General features: G+C 39.7%; 1 protein-coding gene across 1 annotated transcript in view; it reads right to left on the minus strand.

Moving 5' to 3' along the window:
• Positions 1–14,727, minus strand: part of syn2b (synapsin IIb) — a 73,912-nt gene extending 59,185 nt beyond the window's left edge. Inside the window, exon 1 of the mRNA XM_010731329.3 lies at positions 14,279–14,727. Within this exon, the coding sequence (XP_010729631.3) occupies positions 14,279–14,727 (449 nt within the window). The remainder of the gene's footprint in view (positions 1–14,278) is intronic.
• Positions 14,728–21,726: the final 6,999 nt, after the last annotated feature.

Raw genomic sequence — 21,726 nt, forward strand, 5'->3', positions numbered from 1 at the left:
TCTCACACACTTCATGTATTAAGGTAAAATCCTTTCTACTTGGCAATAAACTGCGTGTGTGTGTTAACTGTTCCGCATTTCCTGCCAAAATGCACCATTGCACCTTATACCATATGGTCAACTGAGCCATTTAAGACCTCAGAGAATTACTATTTGATGCTAATGACAACTAAAGATTACTGTAAATAGATATATATATATACTATGTAAAGTATGTCTGCTCACTTTATATCAGCAGCTTCTTCACAATGTTGCATTTCAGTTCAGCTACAACAGCTGAGAGAGGAACAGGTTTCAGCAGATGCTGCAGAACGAATGGTGTATAGATGTAGGGTGGGAGACACCTTCTGTATTGCATATTACTATACGTGTGGTCCACACTTTCCCTGTTGCTGTACAGTATGTCCTCTCTCTTGATGCTACAGAAAGTGATGACAAAACACTGTAGAACCAAGGTCAGAGCGGAGAGTCTCATTATCTAAACCACTTCATACCTCACAAAACACTTTATCTGATTAATATTACAGTGCACCGGTAGCCTCTAGAACCTCACCTTTAAAACCATGTCAAAGCTTATAATTTATTGCCATGTGACTTCAGGGATGTTCGGGAGGTATTAAGGTATACTGTGACTCAGCCTGCAGAGATTCCATGCCAATATATTGATTTTTGTATAAATATGATGGAGGACTTTTAATTCAATTAGCCAAAAGCTCATTTTTATTTCCATCATCATTTAGACTTCTAGAAAACAGCCTTATTTCCACATACAGTATATCTCTATAATAATCTAAAATGTATATACTGTGGCAGAGGAGTTTATCTACTCCTGATATCAACAATTAAAAGTTAAAAACATGCTTTCTTTTGTATCTAACATGTCATACTAGATAATCTTGACAAGACTGCCTTCATATTAGGCATTGGAATATGAAATTCAAAACATTTTCCAGAGATATGTAAAAGCTTTCAACAATTACAGTCTCTGTTGTCCATCAGGGGCTGTTTTATTGTCATATATGTGAACGCCCTAAATGTTTTTACTGTATGTGTTGACTGTTCTTTGCTGCCATCGTAAAACAGATATAACAGATCTTGATCAAACACATGAATAGTAGTGAGCCGAGCAGCCAGTAGCTCAGACTGGCTTTAGACTGATCCTTTGATGGATAGGAGCCTCCAATTATATAGATTGAACCGAGACAGCGAGAGAAAGCAAGAAGGAGAGAGGGAGCATCAGACACTTAGAATACATGGGGGGCGGGGGGGAAGCCAGGGGCCCTATTTGATATAGCTTCTCGTGAAACACCATAAGTAACTAATGGTTAGATGGACAATCATTATTTCTGCTGAGCTCAGTTTCCCCTCTATCTTCTCTCTTTCATGTTTGTCTCCACTTTCCCTACCAGCTCTCTCTGTCATTGCCTCTATTCTCCTGTCTGGTTTCTCTTTACTCTCTATTTTCTCCCTTTCCTCCTCATTTCCTCTTTCTGTCAGATACCCCTGATTCCCTGCTGACTCCAAAACTAACAGTGGTACACATCGACCCTAGCTTAATGGAGGACAAACAAAGGTGGGCTGAAACTACTCATCTTACACCTCGCAGACAAAACGGAGCATACATGACTCTCCATTTAAATTATAGCAGAGCAAAATCCACAGAATAAATTTAGGAAGCCCTCAGACCTTTGTTTAATCACACAGGAGACCAGTATGCCATTAGGCAGGTTCTTCTTTCCGAGCTTTTCTTTACAGCACTCTGAGTACATACATGGCTGGCTCGAGGGAAAAACCCTTACCCAATCAGCTTATTGCACTGCACTACTGCTGAGCTGATCAAATTATGTGCACTTTCAGCACAGAGTGTTACTTAATAGCATGAACTGCTAGCCACTAGGTACACCGGGCCTCATGAAAGAATCTCATATAAACACATTTATGGCACGTGGCACATATAAATGATTTTTGACAATTTGTGGTATTGGTCAGTTTTCTCACACTTCGATTTTAGATACAAATAAAATTCACAAGTTGTCCAGATGTAACTGTGTCAGCTCAGACTGGAGGATTAATGCCACATACTGCTTGCCTTGATTGACCAACTCCTAATGTTTTATTAAGTAATTAGAAGTTTTAGAAGTGCATGAAAATGTGCATAAATTTTTGCTGATTTTCTGAAACTGTGCGCTACATTTAGATGTAAACTTGGCTTTTGAATGTCTCACTTCATTGCTGCACTGATGACATGTCGTTGACAGCTGTGCTATTAACATTTTCGAATTGGCTTCTCTAATACCGCTACTAACTGCTAGAAGTGTTATTTTTTGCCTGGCGATTGCAGACAGCAGGTCTGAGGTGTCAAATTCTTGGTAACATTTTCGTCAATGAAACGTAGCCTCACACAGTGTGGCACAGCCGTCCTTATATGGTAATTTTAGGGCCTTGGAATCTGGTAATGAGATGTGGCTGATCAGGCTAAAACGAGCAACTTGTAGTAAGGTGATGAGACTTGATATATGAAAATGAAATCTTGCATGAGGCCCATCTATGAGAACATATAGTCCTCAAGTTAATACATACAAAAAATGAGTTTTACCTCAGTTGGGTCCTATCAGTGGCTCTACCAATTGCTTTTGCAATCATGGGTGACTGCCCTGACCCCAGAGGTTTAGCTACAGTAAATGGTCAGATATTACTGGGAACGTTTAACCCTTATTTCCCTGTTAATCCTCTGAGCACAGTCAAGCACAGACTTTTCATAGTGTGTTGCACTATGAGCACTTTTAATAGGCTGCAGCTGCAGAGTAATGATGTAAACAATACAGCTCATATTGTACGCCTGCCGCTTAACAATCTGATTAGTATGTTCCCATGGCAACTAGGGCAGAAGTAATGAGCCATGTGTGTGTTTGAGTTGCTGTTTAATCTGGGAAGAAGTTATGAAAGCACTGCAAAAATCATCAAATCAAATCAAAGTCAGTTTTCCCTCACGATCTGTGCTTAATTTGGTCAAATTAACAGGTCAGATAATAACGAGGTCAAATCACGTGTACGAAAACGGTTCAGATTCTAAACAGGGCTTGATATATGTTCATATGGACAATTATAATATCATTCCAGAAATAATTTGTCCAAAATGTGTGATTAATCACAGACTAAAACTTTACCTATAAACCTGGGGACAGTTTTACAGCAAGTCATCCATCTTATAAATCCAGTTAGGTGGAAATAAATAATTAATACAGGGCAGCTTTGTTTATTGTGTGACTGCTGGTTTTTATATGCCAGTGCGTGTGTGCTAATAGGACTCAATGAAATAACTTCTATCAGGCATACGCTGCCATGATAACAATCCCATATCCTAAGATGTTTATTTTTTATTTGCGTGTTGAAGTTATTGAAGTAGTTCCCACGTTCCAATCCAATGGCTTTTACCTTCAACAAGAATATACATTCTTTCAGTGCTCGGCATGTGGTCCACTAATATTACCAACTGTGCTGGATGTGGTTGCTGGCTACTTTACTCAGCAGTAATTAGAGTTGAGGAATGTGTTAAATATTTGTGTTGCATAATAACTCCTTTTCCTCCACTGGTGATTATTATCACAGCAAGTGCCAAAACTCCTTTCTCACAATCACACACAGACATACACAAATACTCCTTATTCAGAAGCTAAATTATTATTATTATGACATATAATCCATACTAATTTAGAAAAAGTACATAGTGTAGTAAATACATAATAGAATATAACATATTTGCTTAATTGAGGTTTGAACCACAAGTCACACAATCGATCTTTCTAATTGTTCTGCAGTTTGAATTCCAATTAGCTTTAGTGCCAAATAATGTTGGCACAAAACACAGTCAATTTCTGTATTAGTTTTAAAAAATATTTAATTTCCAGCAGCAGTGGGAACACACATTGGGGGTTATGCTTTTTGCATATACAGACACCTGATTCATAGTCCTCTGTGATGATGGATGCAAAGAAAAGCTACTTGATCGCTAATGACTCAAGCATCTACAGTTGTTTGTGTTCATTTATAAGTTTGTGAATGAATTGTAAGTTCTATCAGGTGCTTTGCAAAAGTTCAAACCAGGACACTAAAAACACTCGACAATCTTAACCAAAAGTCGACTTCATAGTCTTTTCTAGGGATTTAAACCAATCATGTGGTTTTCATGAGAAGATGGAGGTTAGTTGTCATGAAGATGGATCTGTTCACATATGATACGTTTATCCTAAAGAAGGGATGTTGTGTGTCTTCATCCTAAAAGAATAAAAATTTAGAAAACCTTTAGAAAACCAAATGTCAGTGTTTGAGAATTCCAAAGGGTAAATCATAATTAATCTAATAAACCACTGCTGCTCTTCTCTATTGACCTTATGAGACACAAATGTATATGGATATATTCCATCTCCTGTTTTGTCTCTTAAGGTGAGGTCCTTATTAGATCACAAAGCCCACCATTCATTTCTCAAAGTTGGGAATAATTGAAGTCGGGAGGCCTGTCGACCTGACACAGCCACCACAGTTATCAGATTTAATAAATTAAATCAATAATCTCAATATTTGCATTTTTTTACAAGTCACTAAACCAGCTGTTTTTTGATTTGTGATGTAATATCTAATATATTTTCAATAATCAGCTTGTAGCACTACAAATTTATTTTATATAAAAAATATACTGTGTAATACTGTGACTAAATCCTCTGTGATGTATTAGCCCACGTTTTGAACAGCCACTCAGAGACAACCTCTCTTAAGCTATAACATAATGTTATAAACACGTAACAAACACAAATACTAACTAACTAATATAACAACATCAACATAACCTGTTGATGTCAGCGCTGAGTGGGAGAACTGATGTATTAACAAGCACTACTTCAGTATGTAAACAGCAGTCGATGTTTGTCAGACTGATCACAAGCAACGGATCTTGTTGTCAGGGTTTGAACCACTTCTTTCCTTTCTCTTCAGACCGTCTGAAGGTGAAGATCACATTTAAATGATGTCTCCCATGCGTCTATGATGGAAGGCATTTCACCCCACCTAAACAAAGAGCCTCCAAAGACCTTTTCCTTTAGAGTACCACAATTTATTTCATCATTTATTCCAAGAAATCATGAAAAAGTCTCAAACAGTTACGTTAATAGGATGTCATCTGTCAAAAAGAAAAAAAAAACATTTAATAATGTCAGAGAGAGCATGTATGTCTTTAAATACATTAACTTATCACTGACTGACTAGTATTTTATTATGGCTTCTAGCTGATGTTTTTAATACTTGTTCTTTGTTGATAAAATATCTACAAAAGTTGAACTAAGATGTAGAAAGACACCAGGAAAGAGACAGTGATGTGAGATGAGGAAGAATTTGTTACATTTATTTTTGCAACTCATGCAGAAAAAAATAAATGTAACCTGTAAACAGTTTTTTTTGTGGTAAAATCACATCACTGCCTCTTTTCAACCATAAAATTTCAAGATTATTGAAGAGGATTACCCGTTGCCATAGCAACAGTGGGCTATTTCCTTGATGTTGTGGTGCTGATTGGTCTCGTTTATGGCCCTCTTCGGTATCTGTATGCCTCATGCATAGTAGCAGGTTTAACTCGGGAATACTGCAGAGGACTCAGAGTGGCACCCGACACCAACACAATCAGCAATGCAATCGATCAATATAATTTGTCTTTCCCTGCGTCACTGTACAAACAGCTTTTCCTGGTCGCCATTTTCTATGTGACTTTAGTTGCAAACAGCAGGTAGTAAAAGGTCATACTGTTGTTCAATCTGTCGATTGCAGCATACACAGCTATAGGAGGGCAAAAAGAGCCAAGTCTGCCTCATTACCTCTAGTTTTTCTTGGTTGACAAAGCAGACGGTCTCCTGTGTATATACCTTATGCCTGTAATACATGCAACTGCAGCCGTAACACACGATTTCCCTTATAGTCATCTAGGGAACTTTACTTTAAGTGGGCTTCCTAACATTGAATTATGGAATTAATGAACATATCTTTTATTATGACTTTTGTGCAGTAGCCCCAATAGATGCCTTGAAAATAATCTGCCCGTTGCTAGTGCCTCCGTGTCCTACTGAAGAGGCCATTTAATAGAAGAGGATTGAAGAGGTCTGTTTGCACAATAAGCACATGCTACAATCAGACTAAAGGTAAATATGAAAGATTGAATTAAAAAAAAACAAAAAACTGAAATAGCCGGCATGTCTACTGGAGTATTGATCTTTCTCTCTATGCCCTTATCAGTGGATATAAGTTGATTTTCATATCATTAGCTATTACTAATGTGCATAAAATGCACTTCAAAATGCAGCACTTATATAGATTTACTCTGCAATATATTAAATTACCATCCCGGAATGGTAGTATGATATCCTTGAGCAAAATATTTTGCCTGACTGCTGCCTGAAATAGTTTATATTAAGTATATTAGAGACATATTTCAATTTCATTTGCAGTATTAATTTTTGCCTGGGCTAATGTAATTTCTTCGTACTTCAATGCACCTCAATAACCTATAAACCAACCACTTCAGATGTTTTTATTAGAATTTTCTATCTTAAAAAAGTAATAAGAGGCACCCTGGTAGAGCATGCACCCTATGTACTAGGGGTAAGCCCTTACTGCAGAGGTCTGGGTTCGATACACCCCTTCAAAACATACATGGAGATGTTTCATGTTTCTTTCCAAACAATGTATACCCTATTTTAAAAATCTACTGAAATTACCAGGCTAAACTACTAGCTTCACCCAGTACTATTGTGTAATACCACTAGTGCCTCCAGACGATAGCGAGTCGCTGTGGCGTCTGGGCGGGTATCATTAGTCTGCTGCTTGTTTAACCCAAGAAAAAAAAATACAGAAATTTGTATTTTTTTCATGTTTGGATATTATTTTATCAAAACAAAGTAAACAGTAGTATGGTTTGATTTATAGAGTACACCGTCAAATAAGTTATCGCCTTTATTCCAAGAGATCGCCGTAGGTTTGTTTTGGCTTCATCCACTTAACCCTTCATTCAGACTCTTCTGCTGCCTGTGGCCTCCTAGATAGATGAGTTTTTCTGGAATAAAGCTCCTCATGCTGTTTGGCTCTTTCAGCTTAACAGCCTGCTGAGGTGTAATTTTATAGAGATGGCACGGAAAGTAAGTGCTGCACTTATCTAGTCGTCTTTACAAAATGTCTGCCACGGTTGAAAGCGTAAAAACAAGTAGTAGTAAGTCCTAAAAAAGAGAAACATACATATCTTACACAGAATGACAGAATATTTTTCATCCTGTAGCATTCAAATTCACTAAAAGGCTAAACTGCTTCTCTTAACATAATGAGGGATCTTCATCCCTAACAGGCCTTAACTCTTAACTCATAAAAACTCTTAATTCTGGTTTGCTGGTTATCACTCAGCTGGTACTGGCATACCCAGTGCCACAAATCTGCATTCAGTAATAGCCTGCCTGGTCTCCTGGGAGCAAGCACAATCCCTGTGTTTAGTTAGGTAATCCTCACAGAGGCAGTGTGTCATATTAAGCAAATTAGAAAATTCTAATCAAGAAAGCTGCCAATGAAACCAGCATATAATTATACCATTCAGTAAATGACTAACTATATATGAGATTTCAAAAAAAGAAATATAATTATCTGATAGATAATCACACATTTTTGACTTAATTCATGATGCTTGTGCGTTTTCTTTTTCTTATTTTTACACCTACAGTAAGAGCTGTTTTATTTCTCCACATAGACGTGGCCTACATATCCAAAAAAGGAAAGGAACAAGTCCTCCCAACTAAACATGTGTTGTTGTTTTTTACCGGAAAACAGCTGAGGTCTTCTGATCTGATCCAACTCTAGGCAGGATGACATCTCTTCTCACTCTTCAAGTTGGATATGTTAAAAAAAATTTGCTCTTGAATGCTCTTTGTTTCGGTCCGTAAAGGTTAGACACAAAAACTTTAAAAAGATTCAGTTTTTTGTTGACAAAATAAATATTGGTTGAAGGACCAGTGTGTAGGATTTAGTAGGATTTAGTGGTATAGTTGCTGATTGCAACCATCTCGCTTTACCTGCCTTCCAAGTGTGAAGGAGAAACTAAGCAAGAGCCAGTGTTCAGTTTCTGGGTTACTGTAGAAGATGGGAATGTTCAACATGGCGGACTCTGTATAAAACGATCTGCGGTGATATAAAGATATAAAAGGGTGAGTTTAACAGTGAATTTTTCAGTTTCAGTGAATCAACAATTGTTTAGTACTAAAAAATAGTGATTAAGTGTGACAGATTTATCTATCTATACCAAAATTGTTGCTGATTCATTTTCTGTTCATCAACTAATTGATCAACTGACTAATTCTTTCAACTCTGGTCATGATTAATGAGGCGGCAGAACTACTTCAGACTAATGAAAGAACACAGATATTAAAAAACTGACTGTGGAAAATGAGACAGAACAGCACACACTGTCCTCTAAGAGGTTCTATGGCTGCTACTTTCGTCTGACAAAGACAAAAGTCTTAACGGCTGATAGAGGTCCTTCTCAGGTAAAGGTAAACATGAATCGATTGAGTAATATAATAATGATGAATGCTTTAAATTGTCAGTCACAGTCACATTTAAACCCTAAAACCTGCTTTAAACACATACTTTAAACATGTGCAACAACCAGGTTTTCAACTTGTACATCTATCACGTCCTATTCTAGAAGTTACAAGGTTACACATTTTACCTTGAAGTTTTTTCTGTATCATCCCTCTTGGGTTGGAAATGCCAGCAGACTAGTATGACAGCAGCTGAGCGGTACAAGACACCAGGAGGTTGAAACCAAAAGGACCTTATAAAGCCAGCACGACACTGCTGCTGGCTGTAATAAGGTCAGTTCTCAGCCAGCGTGCATGGAAATGTGACCTGCAGCTGTGAACTATAATGCCAGCAATAATTCCTAATAACTGTCATGACATGACAAACATCCAGAAATCACAAGCACTCACACAAGAATGATCCGACCTGTTTGCTGTTTATAGTGGATGTACTGCACTGCATACGAGTGTGCTGTTGTGTGCATCCTGAGTGTAGATGTTGTTTTCTTTAAGCAAATAACCTTTAACAATGAATAGCTCTATTCCTAAACCACGTTTCTGTAGTAAACTCGGCCAGAGTGCAGGTGTTTGTAAAATGTATGTGTGTTAGGTGCTGATGGAGATTCAAGGCTCCACCTCCCCACCTGCTCTCACTGTGTACTCCACTGGCAATTCTGGAAAATTGTTGAACGCAAGCTTAACACAGGTCCCAAATGTGTCAATAAAAACTTGTTAACCAAATAACTCCAACAGAAATATGATGCATTTATTCTCTTTTTGATTTTATGCTCCCCAGTTAGCTTTTTTGGAGGTTTTTTTTTTGGAAACAGCACACCAGCACTCTTCCGACAGGTGTTTATGCCAAACAGGTGGTAAATACGCTCACTGGTATGTTGGCAAAAACTGAAGAGTGCGTCCTCAGTAGATAAATAGAGCGATAAAGAAACGGAAAGCAGAGAGAGGCAGCGATGTAGACAGATATAGAGAGCAAAGGAAAGAGAGCAGATGTGGCCTTTGGGCTGAAACCGCTGAATCACCACGTCTCTTCTTATTACTTCATAACATCATGAACCCAAAGCACTTCCTCTGGAGCCACGTACAGAAAGACTGTTGTGATAAAAGGCAACAAAGACGAGAGAAACAGAAAAATAACACATAAAAAACTGGTGAAGGGAGATTCCCAGATCTTCTTCTATCTTCCTCTCTCCTCCCCTCTGTGCCAAAATCACCTTGAAAGGCCCTGGAGGACACTGTCATCCCTCACCCACCTAAATGGGCTTGGCCTATTACATAAGGACTACATCAAACGCACACACACACGCTCACAAGCTGGACCCGCCTGCAAAAAACATTCACTCTTTCATCTGGCAGGCTTGTTGACTCTCTTTGTGTTCTCTTTTTGTAGCACAGCCAGAGAGAGCCATCACACTAGCACAGTCGATATTTGAGAGCATGAGCTGTCGGATGCTGGGAGGAGTCATGATTCCCGTGTTTGCTTGTGCAACTGCCAGCTATGCCAGCGTTATTTAGAATTATAGCTTGATGGTAAATGCATGTCTAGTTTCCCTCAATTGGCAAAGCATTTCTTATGCTAATTTGTTTTTTTCCGATACAAAGTTTAGATGGACTATAATTTGGAGAAAAGGCAAATGCCAAAGACGTGAGTGAGAGAATCTAAAAGCCTTATTGCTTCTCATCACTATCTTCCTCTCCAAATGTATTAACCACTTTGAGGATATTTATGAGGGGTAACTGACAGGCAGAATTGACCAATACTAATTGCATGCCTAACCCTTTTAGGCTCTCCATCAATCTGTTCAACAAACTTTGCTTGTAATTCATTACCGGGGGCAGAAAACTGTCCTGTTGGTATTAGATTCTTAGATGACACGTGTTCTGGTGATGTCAGTGGGAATGAATCACAAAAATGAGTGAGGATTTAGTAGCATCTAGAGGTGTAATCATGGAATGCAACCCCCTCGTTCACCGCCTCCTTCCTTGTGTGCAGAAACTACGTTGGACACACAAAAAAACATTAAACGCTCCACTAGAGCCAGTGTTAGTTACGCATATTATAATCAATTTCTGACGTATTCCTACACACCGGAACTTTAATGTGCTCTCCAGAATGAAAGGTTTATTACAAATAATAATAGATTTAATGAGGGGCTGTCACTGTCTAAATCATGCAAGGAAGCTATAGTGGTAGTTTGCATAAGAGCTTCAGAACAAACTCCACATTGAAGTGGTACTACAAGGAGATTACATTCATGTCTAACTGTCAAATTAATATAATGTGATATAACATAATACATATAACTGTCGCCAAGTGATGACAGCCTAAATTTCAGGATCCAAATAGGGGGATCCTCATTTTGCAAGTAGAGCGTGAGTAAAGAGTTTCACATTGGAGGAGTCATCTGAAATCTGGCTTCAGGCTGATGCTATCCATCAAAATCATATATGTTTGTTTGTAGATATCAGCAATGTCAGACATGTGCGGATCTGTTTTTAGCTGATCGGATTATAGCCTTGACGTGAAGGACGCACCAAGTCGTTACAGTCTTTCCAGTGTCATTTTCTGTTTTCCAAGTTATATCACAGAGAACCTCTGGTCCCGCTCTTTGCTGAATGGAAAATCAATAACATTTAGCAGAATGCCTCTCTGGCCCAGATGCTTTAAGGGAAGCAAACCCAAAGAGTTACCATTAATATTTATGTTGAGCTCTTTGGAGGAAATATTGTTTACAAACAAAACAGGGGCTCTGAAAACAGAAAAATGTGAATACACTGCATTACATTTCTTAAATGTTAAATCATAATATTTACTTAACATCATAGATGTTGCCCTCGCCGTGAAACACACTATATCAAGACCTAGGAATGTTTATGCGCAGCTACACTGGTTATATATATATATCTATCTATGCTGTACATGTCTCACAAATGTAAAACCACAGTGCATAATGTAATGCACACTGTTAGTGGTGGTTACAAATCACTTAAACTAATTGTTATAGGATTATGAGAGGTAACACCAGGCTACAGTGGTTTTAAAGGGTAACAATTTGGCTGTAAAAGACAGTTACTGTGAAGGATTTCTGGATATGTACAGTATGGCTGTTTGCAGGTACAAAGAACCAGCAAACCCAAAACTCTATTATTCTATTTCCACTTAGATTTGACAGTTTATAATTCAAATAGTGTAAAAAAAACCCATCTTGCCTTCAGATATAGCTGATGTGTGGTCATTACATATTTTGTAAAAGCATTTATTAGCAGCTTTATTAAATCCATACATTCAGGCGCCTCTTTTCTAAATGTAGGCTGCAGGTGTCTCACGTCCAGACATTACCACATCAGGATGGTGGCAGCCATTCAATCATAAGCCACCAAGACGAGATACAGGATTACCACAACACACTGTAGAGCTGCCAGTCCCATTCAATCAGCAGCAGGCTCAGCAGCCATGCATGTATACACGTATGTATAATACAGTTTTAGAGGTAATCCTCTGCTGACTGCACTAAACACTTGAAACAATTCAGCCCGTTTTAAGCAGTAATGTTTGTATCTCAGACATTACTTAATTAGTGGTACATGGAGCCAGTAAGATGTGTTAAGGACAGACAGTATTATGACAGTGAAACACAGCACAATACTAATGAAAAGAAAAAGATTTTTTTCAAAATGGTGATAGTGACAATGCATTTAGTTGCATTTGCATTTTGCAGACATTTAATCTCAGTATCAGACAGCTACAATGATAAGATCCCAAAGAGTATTCATATGCCTTCTGGGCACTTCAGCTCTTTAAATATGCATCAGATTTACTGAACTATAAATGGAAATACATTTTTCCAGTCTGTCTTTATTGTTATAAAGATGCATTTTCTTTCTTTCTTTTTTTTTTAAAGATTATTTTTTGGGCCTTTTCAAGCCAAACCAATCTCAACTCAAGATCCACCTACTCACTTCTTCTGGAGCTTTTGACCATATGACCATATGACCATATGTCTTTGTCTTCATTTGTCCAGTTGTCAATGAGTCCCAGAGGACTTCTCATCCTTGTTGGGTTAAAAGCTTGCCACTTAATTCTCGACCTTGGAAACAGCAACAATTTCAGCTCAAGGTCCACTTACTCAACTGCTCTGTATAGGGGTGGAAAGTGATAAGATTTTAATGATACCAATGCCAATATTGATTCTGCTTATCAGTCCAATTCTTTATCAATTCCTTTATTGGTTCCTGAGTAATTTACTGTGTGGAAAAAGCGCACACAGGTATTTCGAGTGGCTATAGTCTGAGACAGTCTGTCATGTAACGTGGATGAAAATATCTGTACAGCATTCAAATACATTTAGGTTTCTTGGTCTTACTCTGCTAAGTCTGCTAATGTTATTATAACACAAGATATTTACCGTTGTTAACAGACATGCTGCTTGGTTGGGAGGCAGTGGACTTCAGAATATTGTTGGTGTTCCCACCCTTATTCTTAAATGATAACTTTACAGATGTTTATTAGCACTGTTGTCATCTTTCTTTGCCAGGGGACACCACACTTCGGGTTATTTCGTCCTCTCCGCAATAAATCCGTCTTGTTGCAGGCCTACACAAGTTTGACATCATTGTTTTGCAATGTGCAACTGTTGTAAAACATGATATCGATATGGTATTGATGAAAAGAATTGATAGCATAGGATTATGATGGACTGGGCAATTTGGAACCGGTTCTCGATTCCTATCCCTATCGGCTTTGCTTTTGACCACAGCGCACAGTTTTTGGAGCAGCAAACATGCTCAGTTTTATGTGTGATACCACACAATAATTGCCATCTGAGGATACTCCGAATTGCCATTTAACTGAAAAGGTCAAAAGTGTCGCCACTTTATCACAAAGACATCTAATACAAGGCTGACAAGATAAAACTACATCGTGATGATGACAGCGATGAATGGCTGTAAAATCTATCATCAGCATCCACACCGAAAACCTTTATAGCCTGAAAATGTGATTTACAGGAGCAGAAAGCAGCGAATGAAGTAGCAACATTATTACAGAGCCGAGGGCTTAAATTCCACTTGTAGACGTCAATGTTTTATTCATGACAGTGTATGATGTACAAGCTGACGGCATAAGGATAATGTTCTGTTAGCCAACTTGTGCTGTCAAGGGATGGAAACGCTTACACATAACACACGCGCACACACGTTAGTATAAACACACACACATGGCGTTGCTAAGGCTCACATAAACACACAAAAACAGAGGCAGGTGATAGTGCTGGGTGCTGTGATGTGTGAATCCAAACACCAGAGAAAAGCTGTGCTGTCTCTTTAGATTAACGGAGCGGCTTCTATTTTGGGAGCAACTCCAGTAAGAAAGAACACAAACAAACACACACAGAATGAGCCACAAGGATGTGAAAATTCATTTCACAGTTCATGTAAGATTAAAATCAACATATTACAAGTGGTAATCAGCATTAGGCCAATGCACCCACGAAATAAATCATATTCCTTCTGGACGACTATAAACATTTCTTAAACCAAATCTGTAGAGCATCCCAAAAACAGTGCCTGTGCCAGTTTAAACAACCACCTACTTCGACCAACTTCCCACCAGTCAATTGGACAAAACTCAAACGATCATTAAAGTTGCTCATCTGAACACTCACCACTCATGCTGGGGCTCATCAATGATCAACAGGATCTTGAACTTCTTGGAGAGGGAGGGAGACGGAGCCGACTGCTCCACAAACCCGGCGGCGGACGCAGCCGTCTGTTTGACCACGTTGGTGATGGAGCTGAAGGAGCTGAAGAAGCCAGAGGAGCCACCCGAGGAGGAGGAGGAGGTTGAGGACTGGGCCTGTTGAGGCTGCTGAGCCAGTTGGCTTAGACGGCGCTCCTGAGCTGCGGGGGAGCTAGCTGGCGCCTGGGATGGTGCTGGAGCTGTAGTTGGGGACTGGGCAGGGGCGGGCGCCGTGGCTGCACCCTGCTGGGAAGGGGAGGAGGCGGTAGGGGGAACAGGAGCAGGTGGGTCGGGTCTTTGGAGGTCTGTCATGTAACCATTGGGCAGGTTGGACATGAAGCTGCTGTCCGAGAGACGGCGTCGGAGGAAGTTCATGATTGCGGTGGAAAGGTCGGTCTCTCAGTCGGAGGGTTAGTTGCTTTCTTGATTTCTTGGCTGTGAATGGAGTGAGAGCAGAAACAGGCAGAGATGGGCACAGAGAGATCAGAGGTTAGATGAATGACAGAGAGCAGATCAGTCCAAATGGTCAAAGAGATGAGCTGCTCCTGTTCTGAAGGAATGGAGAGCAGGAAGGAAGGAAAGGACGGATGAAGCGATGGATACAGCTCTGGTCCAGTCTTCAAGAGACAGCTCTCCAAAGCGCAGCTAAACCAACAAAACAGCACGCGTGTTTGGTGGTCCTCCTCCTCCTCCAGAGCCTCACACCTCCTCACAAATGCGTGCGTGTGACGTGTGAGAGTGTGTATCTGAGAGAGAGAGAGAGAGAGAGGTGTGGTGTCGCCCTCTTTGGTGAGGTGCTGGTGCGAGTCTCCCCGCTCTACTCTGCCGTCCTGCCTCCTAAGCTGCTGAATGCCGAATGCGCTCAAGAGATGCTGCTCCCCTCCCTGCTTATCTCACCCTTTCACTCGCTCACTCTCCCTCTGCCCTTTTCCCCCTTCTCGCACGCTCACTCTCTCACTCGGCACGCCCCCTCCCCTCCATCCCTGCCGCTCTCCCCTCGCCTCCTCCTCCTCCTCCTCTCTCCTGTCATCATCCTCCTACATCACAGGCTACGTGTGTGTGTCGTGCTGCAGCCTTGTAGTGCTGCGTGCCGTGTGCAACCACTGGAAGGGGTTTCCTGCGAGCGTGCAAAAGGTGGAGTTCACGGATGGAAACACCATCCAATCTGCTCTGCAAGCCCCACCTCCTTTTCTACCCATCAACCCGTCTTCCTTTCATCTCTTTTGCCTCCATTGCGGGATCATACAAGTGACAGCACTGATACATTTTTTCTGGTGGATAAAAATAAATAACCCCCACTCTCCCATGAATAGAATGGGAGGGTGGGGCTGATTTGTAATCTTACCCACTATGCTGGAGAAGCCCAGGTATAGGTCAGCAAGAACATCATTACTCTCTCATGGTTTCTATCGACTGATTTAATCAAAAGATTCCCTCTGGAACGTGTTGCTCTTGAGTAATGTGCCAGAAAGCAGCACATGGAGGTAACGGTGCTGCTGTATTTAGATGCATTTTTCATCAACTTTGGATCCTTTTAATAGGATCCGGACCAAAGGGTATTGTAGCATCAGCATGTTAAGTAGAGCAAAATGCAAATCTAGCAAATCCATATCAATCCATCTCAATTTCCGAGCAGAATACTCATAAACTCCATCATCATCATACCCTCCTTTCAGTTTAAAGAGTAGATAGAGTTTCTTAGATTACTATTTGTTTCTATGTGTCTGTCACTCATCCCTAAACAAACATCTCATCCCTATGCCTGGCTTTATTATACATTCACTATTTCAGTGCATGAATAGCGTGCAATTTCTAAATGCCATCGACTGCAGCAGGCTGTGCCTGCTCTGCTTCTATTAGCTTCACTTAAAAAAGAAAAACTGCCAGAAGATGACAGGACAAAGAGGGAGAAAGAAGATTACTCGAGCGGGAAGAAAATCCCACACACGTCTGAACCACACCGAGGAGAAGCGCTTTGCATTAGAAGACTAGTAGAAGAAAATATAGACCTGCAGTACTTCTTCCTCTTGGCTTTAACAGACGATTAATTCTTAAAGTCAAACCCAAAGATTTCTGTAAATAAACCAAATACAGATTTGGTTAGCACTGATACTATGTCTCTTGATGGAAATGTATTCCTTGCCCGTTATGCCACTGAAGGGATGCTTTTCAGCTTTTCTCTAAACCACTCATGGCCATTTATTTCTGAATGACTCATAATTTGTTTTTGTTTTTTTATGCATGAGAAATTGTTGCAAGTTCCAGGCGAGTAACGTATAGATTAATGTACAATATACAGTAACAGTTATACATCAAACTGCTACAGAGATGTGGACCAATGCCTCTAGGGTGCATATGATGTGTGGCGTGACAGAAAATGTGCTGATGGCAGAAAAAAAGGTAAACCCACTTTTCTTGTCATTGATAAGATATGTCAGTACATAATCCGTTCTTTGGGCTTGAGCACTGTGGTAAAATCGAGTATAGTGTGGTAAAAATAAGTGTTCAGTCCTCAAAAGAGACAGTTTTGCATAACATGCACGATGCACATTTGTAGCAAGTCACGATGAGTCAAGTCCAGTGAGGAGAGGTGGGGGGTGGGTGGTGGTGGTGGTGGTGGTGGTGGCGATGGGGGGGGTGTTTAGTCAACCAGAAGAGAGCCAGAGTGAGTCACAGAGCTGCAGTGTGAACTGTAGCGACATCCTAAGCTCATCCTGGCCTATATGTTTCATGGCACACATACACAACACATTTTCAAACAGCCGTTATATAATGCGGGTGTGCATGAAATTATGCAGGCGACGGAGTCAAAGATTAAACATTTGTGCATAAGAAAGATGCTCAAGTGTGTTTTTCCCCTCACACTCACAGTATTTTCAGCATACATAATTTGCTTTAACCACCACCTCCTTGGAAAAAAAGCCGTACCCCGTCTGAAAGATTATGCCCTTCTAACCTTCAAAATGTTGCCTCTTTTCACTTGAGTGTGCGTTGTTCAGCACAGTCTGACTACAGCTTAGAGAGGAGAGTATGATATGATCTGCAAACAGCAGATCCACAATGCCAGGAGCATCACTCATCTGTCAACACACACACATGCACACATGCACACACGCACACGCTACAAGCACAAATATAGACATGTGCATACAAACACATCCTCACAAAAACTGGCATGTACACAAGAAGACAGATGCTGACATACAAACAGATATAGCGCTGCGGTATCCAGCCCTCGCTATTCAAAGTGTCATCGCTGTTAATGCCGGTATGCACGCACACCATGCACAAACATGTAAACACATATAAAGCCAAGATTTTAAGCTAAAATGTGGTTAATTTAATGAATTATTTTGCACCAATGCATGAAATTAATCGTTGTATTTGATACTGTTTCATTCAGAAATAAACATATTAATGTATCCTTCTTCATCAGCAGATGGGACTAAAATTTTGAAAAATATAAAATGCTATTTTTGTAAGTAGGTGGGATATTTACACGTTTCATGATTTTTACAGTGTGTGTGTGTCTGTTTGTGTCTGTTTGTGTTCACGGGCCTGGTTAAATACTGCTTTGGGGGGATTTGCTGCAGATATCCAAGTGTGTGGGTGTGAATATGCAAGGGTAAAACCTCCTATGGTTTCACTGGCTCAATTTTCAATAATCCATGAAAAAATCTGAACACTTGAAGTGAGCTCTGCGCTCATCTGGCATCTACGCTAGGTGCTCATGGCATGATGTAATACAGACTACAACCTCAGTAGTTCCTGCATATAATTGCAAATTGTAAAACTTTAATGAATTATTCAATTCAATTCCAACTCAATCCAAGTTTTATTTCATTTAAAAAATGACTTTTTAATGGCTACATGTAATGAGGCAGCTCATACTGAAGCATAAAAGTGAATAAATGGCCTTGCCTTGCAGGGAGTAACCGACGAGTTAATTGAAAGCACAGGAGTCCCAAACCAGGAAGAAAATGGGTTATTATGGAGGTTTTCTATTAGAAAGTTACAGTCTAGTCTTAACACAAGTTTTTACAACGGTAAACCTTCACAGAATCACCTCACTGCGCCGCCTGCATGAGAAACGAGACTCAAAAACTTCAGAAAAAACAGATTAAATTGTCAATCCTAGCCTTTGAAGCTACTTTAGGGAATAGTGTAGATTCAGACAAGCTAATATAAAAGATAGCTCTCTCAGTGAACTTTAACAGCGCTGTGTGGATGGATGGCTACAAGATAAAAACACCCACACACCTACAACTCAGATATCTGCAACAAATCCCCAGAAACACCATTTACCCAAGTTTGTGCACACCACACATACATACTCATACACGCACGCAGCAAAACTTACTTGCTGAAGTGACTGATGCTGATATTTCTGCGATAAACCTAGGTGTACAGTATAATTTTAGCCTCAATGCATAATTCAGGATTCAAAACTGCCATGGCAACAAGTAGAAGAGAAGTTGGCTTAGGAAGCATAACAATGAAAACACTACTGTAATGATTAGCCTACTGATGAGCAGCTCATATCACAAACAACGAAAGGTAGAAGCAACGATTTAGCAACACCTCCATGAATCAAAAACATAACACAGGATAAAATAATATTGTATGAGGGTAGAAGTAGAGTGTAGAACATGATCAAAAATAGTTGTGGACCTCCACTATGTAAAACAGGAACATTTAATCCCCACTCTCCATTCAATGAACTTGCCTTGTGCTTTAAAATGCCACCTGCACATTTCCATACAATTAAAAACACACCAACAATGAATGATTAACTGATTAGAGAGAATGGCACATATGGAATACAACAACTTTAAAGTAGAGCCATTAACTTAAATGAACAGCAGTATAAGAGTTTAAAAGATTACATTAAAATTTCTAAATTAAAATCTAAAAAATTACATTTTGAACTCTCGAACAGTACAACTAGCAATGATGGCATTAATCTGTCTCAGAATTCTCTCATAAATAAACAACAGGAGCTAGGTTGATTATGAAACATTTTAAAAATGCAAATATGTTAAGTGGTGCCATCAAACAATCATGCGTCTGTCGTGAATGTAGGTGGCCTAAATGTTCACGAATAAGCTCCTCAGTGAGTGGAGATTGAAATTGTCTCAGTCAAATCGAATTTTGCTATTTGCTATTAGCTTTGAGATATTTAATTGCTTAATCCATCCTTCTTCTGTAACCACTTATGCTCATCAGGGTCACGAGGGACTGGAACTTATCCCAGCTAACTTAGGGCAAGAGGTGGGGTACACCCTGGACAAGTCGCCAGTTCATCACAGGGCACATAGAGACATCACAACAATTCAGAGTCAGTATTAACTGGATGTCTTTAGACTGTGGGAGGAAGCGAGAGTATTAATTGAATGCACATCATCATTAACAAAGGTTAACTGTCAAGAATTTCTGTTGGCTTGAAATATCATTCACAAAATAATTAAATTAATATTACTGTATGGGCAAAAATTAGATGTACCTACTGTTGACCTCACATTCATATTCTTGATGTTAAGATCTACATAATTTCAGTATTTATTTACAGAGCTGTCAACTCCTGCTGACAGGCGATTTTAAAGGGATAAAACAAAAACTTGTCACCAGGAGGAGGAGGTGGAAAAATAAATCAAATAAACAAATCTACCTGGAACAATCTAATATGAAATCACCTATTGATTTTTATGGCAAATTGTAAGAAGTGTACTATGGTTACATTACATCTTTCACTGTTCATCATTCATCATGTTTTTTTACATGCTGTGAATGGGCTCACTCCCTGCTCGGTGACACAGTAGCCCCTCACCGGAGTCGGATAAAAGTGGATGCTTCTGTTCGACTCTTCCTATGTGTGTGGGGGGCTGGAGCAGCTGTGCATCTACAGACTGCATCTGTGTGGTTAATGGTGCATTTTCTTTTGATGTTCCTTCACCAGGCATGGGCAGCAATGGCAATCTCCATGGCAACAAGCGTGCGATAGATGAAAAGACTATCCTGCATGTGCGTGCACATGTTTGTAACTGTGTTTGTGTTCACACATGTAGGATATATGTGTTTGAAAGCTTGTGTATCCCTATCACGTGTGCTTTAAATAAACTCAGAGGAGTCGCACCATTCACTGTATTATACAGTATATTCCTCTTTGTGTCATTTTTGTAATATGCCTGCTGAAATCCAAGTAAACTATCTGAGACTGACAGATATTTATATTTTAACAGCAACACTGCAGGCTGAAGAGCACTCTGGGTCTTTGCCAGTCATCTTATCAAAGTTGTGGACGTCTAAATTAACTGTGTCTGAGGCAGCTGTAAGCTGTAACTCATGTGCCACTCTCGGACAAAAACATGGGACAGGAACATACAGACAAATCGATACAAATTGAGAAATCAATGTGCAATCACAACACACATTGATTCAGTTTAATTAGTTGTCCTTGCTCCAAACAAAAAGTTACCAAGACAGCCTTTGCGTTCTTTCCAATCACTCCATCCATTTTCACACTGGCCCACACAAACACTGTGAAGAAAGACTGAGGCGTGATGGAAGGATTCTCACGGTGGCTTGCAATATATATTTACACAGCTTTGTCCCTGTCTAGTTGCTTGCGTGCTGTTGCTTTACAAAATACAGAAATAGATGAGGAGTGAACTTTAAGGACTAGAAAAACTGTAACTAAATACATTTATTGCTTCAAAGTTTTAGCAACACTGATGTTTAAAACTTAACATAGATTCTTAAAATATGGTGATAAATCATGTGTATTTATGACTTAGTCATCACATGAAAAAATGATGATTAAGTTTTCAGCGGATTTTGGTTGGCACATGCTGCAGGAGAGGATAAGGGAACAGGAGGAGAGAGCAGAGGAGCTGAGGAGTCTGACAGACAGATGAGGCAGCAAAAGAGCTGCTGGAGAGGTGACGATGAGGAGATTCAAATAGACAGATAAGACACAAAGTTAACACAGTGTGTCATAGTTCAAATTTGTCACGGGCCTTGTCACACAATTGGATTTCACTATAACTGTTCTGTTATGATTATACGTGACAAATAATACACTGAATTAAAGCATCAGCTATAAGAATTCAGAACTCAGATTTCAGTCTTTTTGTTTAATTTGATTTCATGTTGTGAAAGGCAGCCTACGCACCTGACCAGAACCTTCAGGTAGAGCACAGTGTCTCACATCTTATGCATTACTTATATTTATATATTTATATTTATTATTTTGGGGGAATGTTGAGCTTTATTTGACAGATACAGCTGAAGAGTGGCAGGAAAGTGTGGAAAAAGAGAGGAGGCACGACATGCAGCAAAGTGTTATTGGTTGAAGTGGACTGAGCCTTTGGACGT

The sequence above is a fragment of the Larimichthys crocea genome, chromosome VI, assembly GCF_000972845.2.
Source record: "Larimichthys crocea isolate SSNF chromosome VI, L_crocea_2.0, whole genome shotgun sequence".
Classification (NCBI taxonomy): Eukaryota; Metazoa; Chordata; class Actinopteri; family Sciaenidae; genus Larimichthys; species Larimichthys crocea.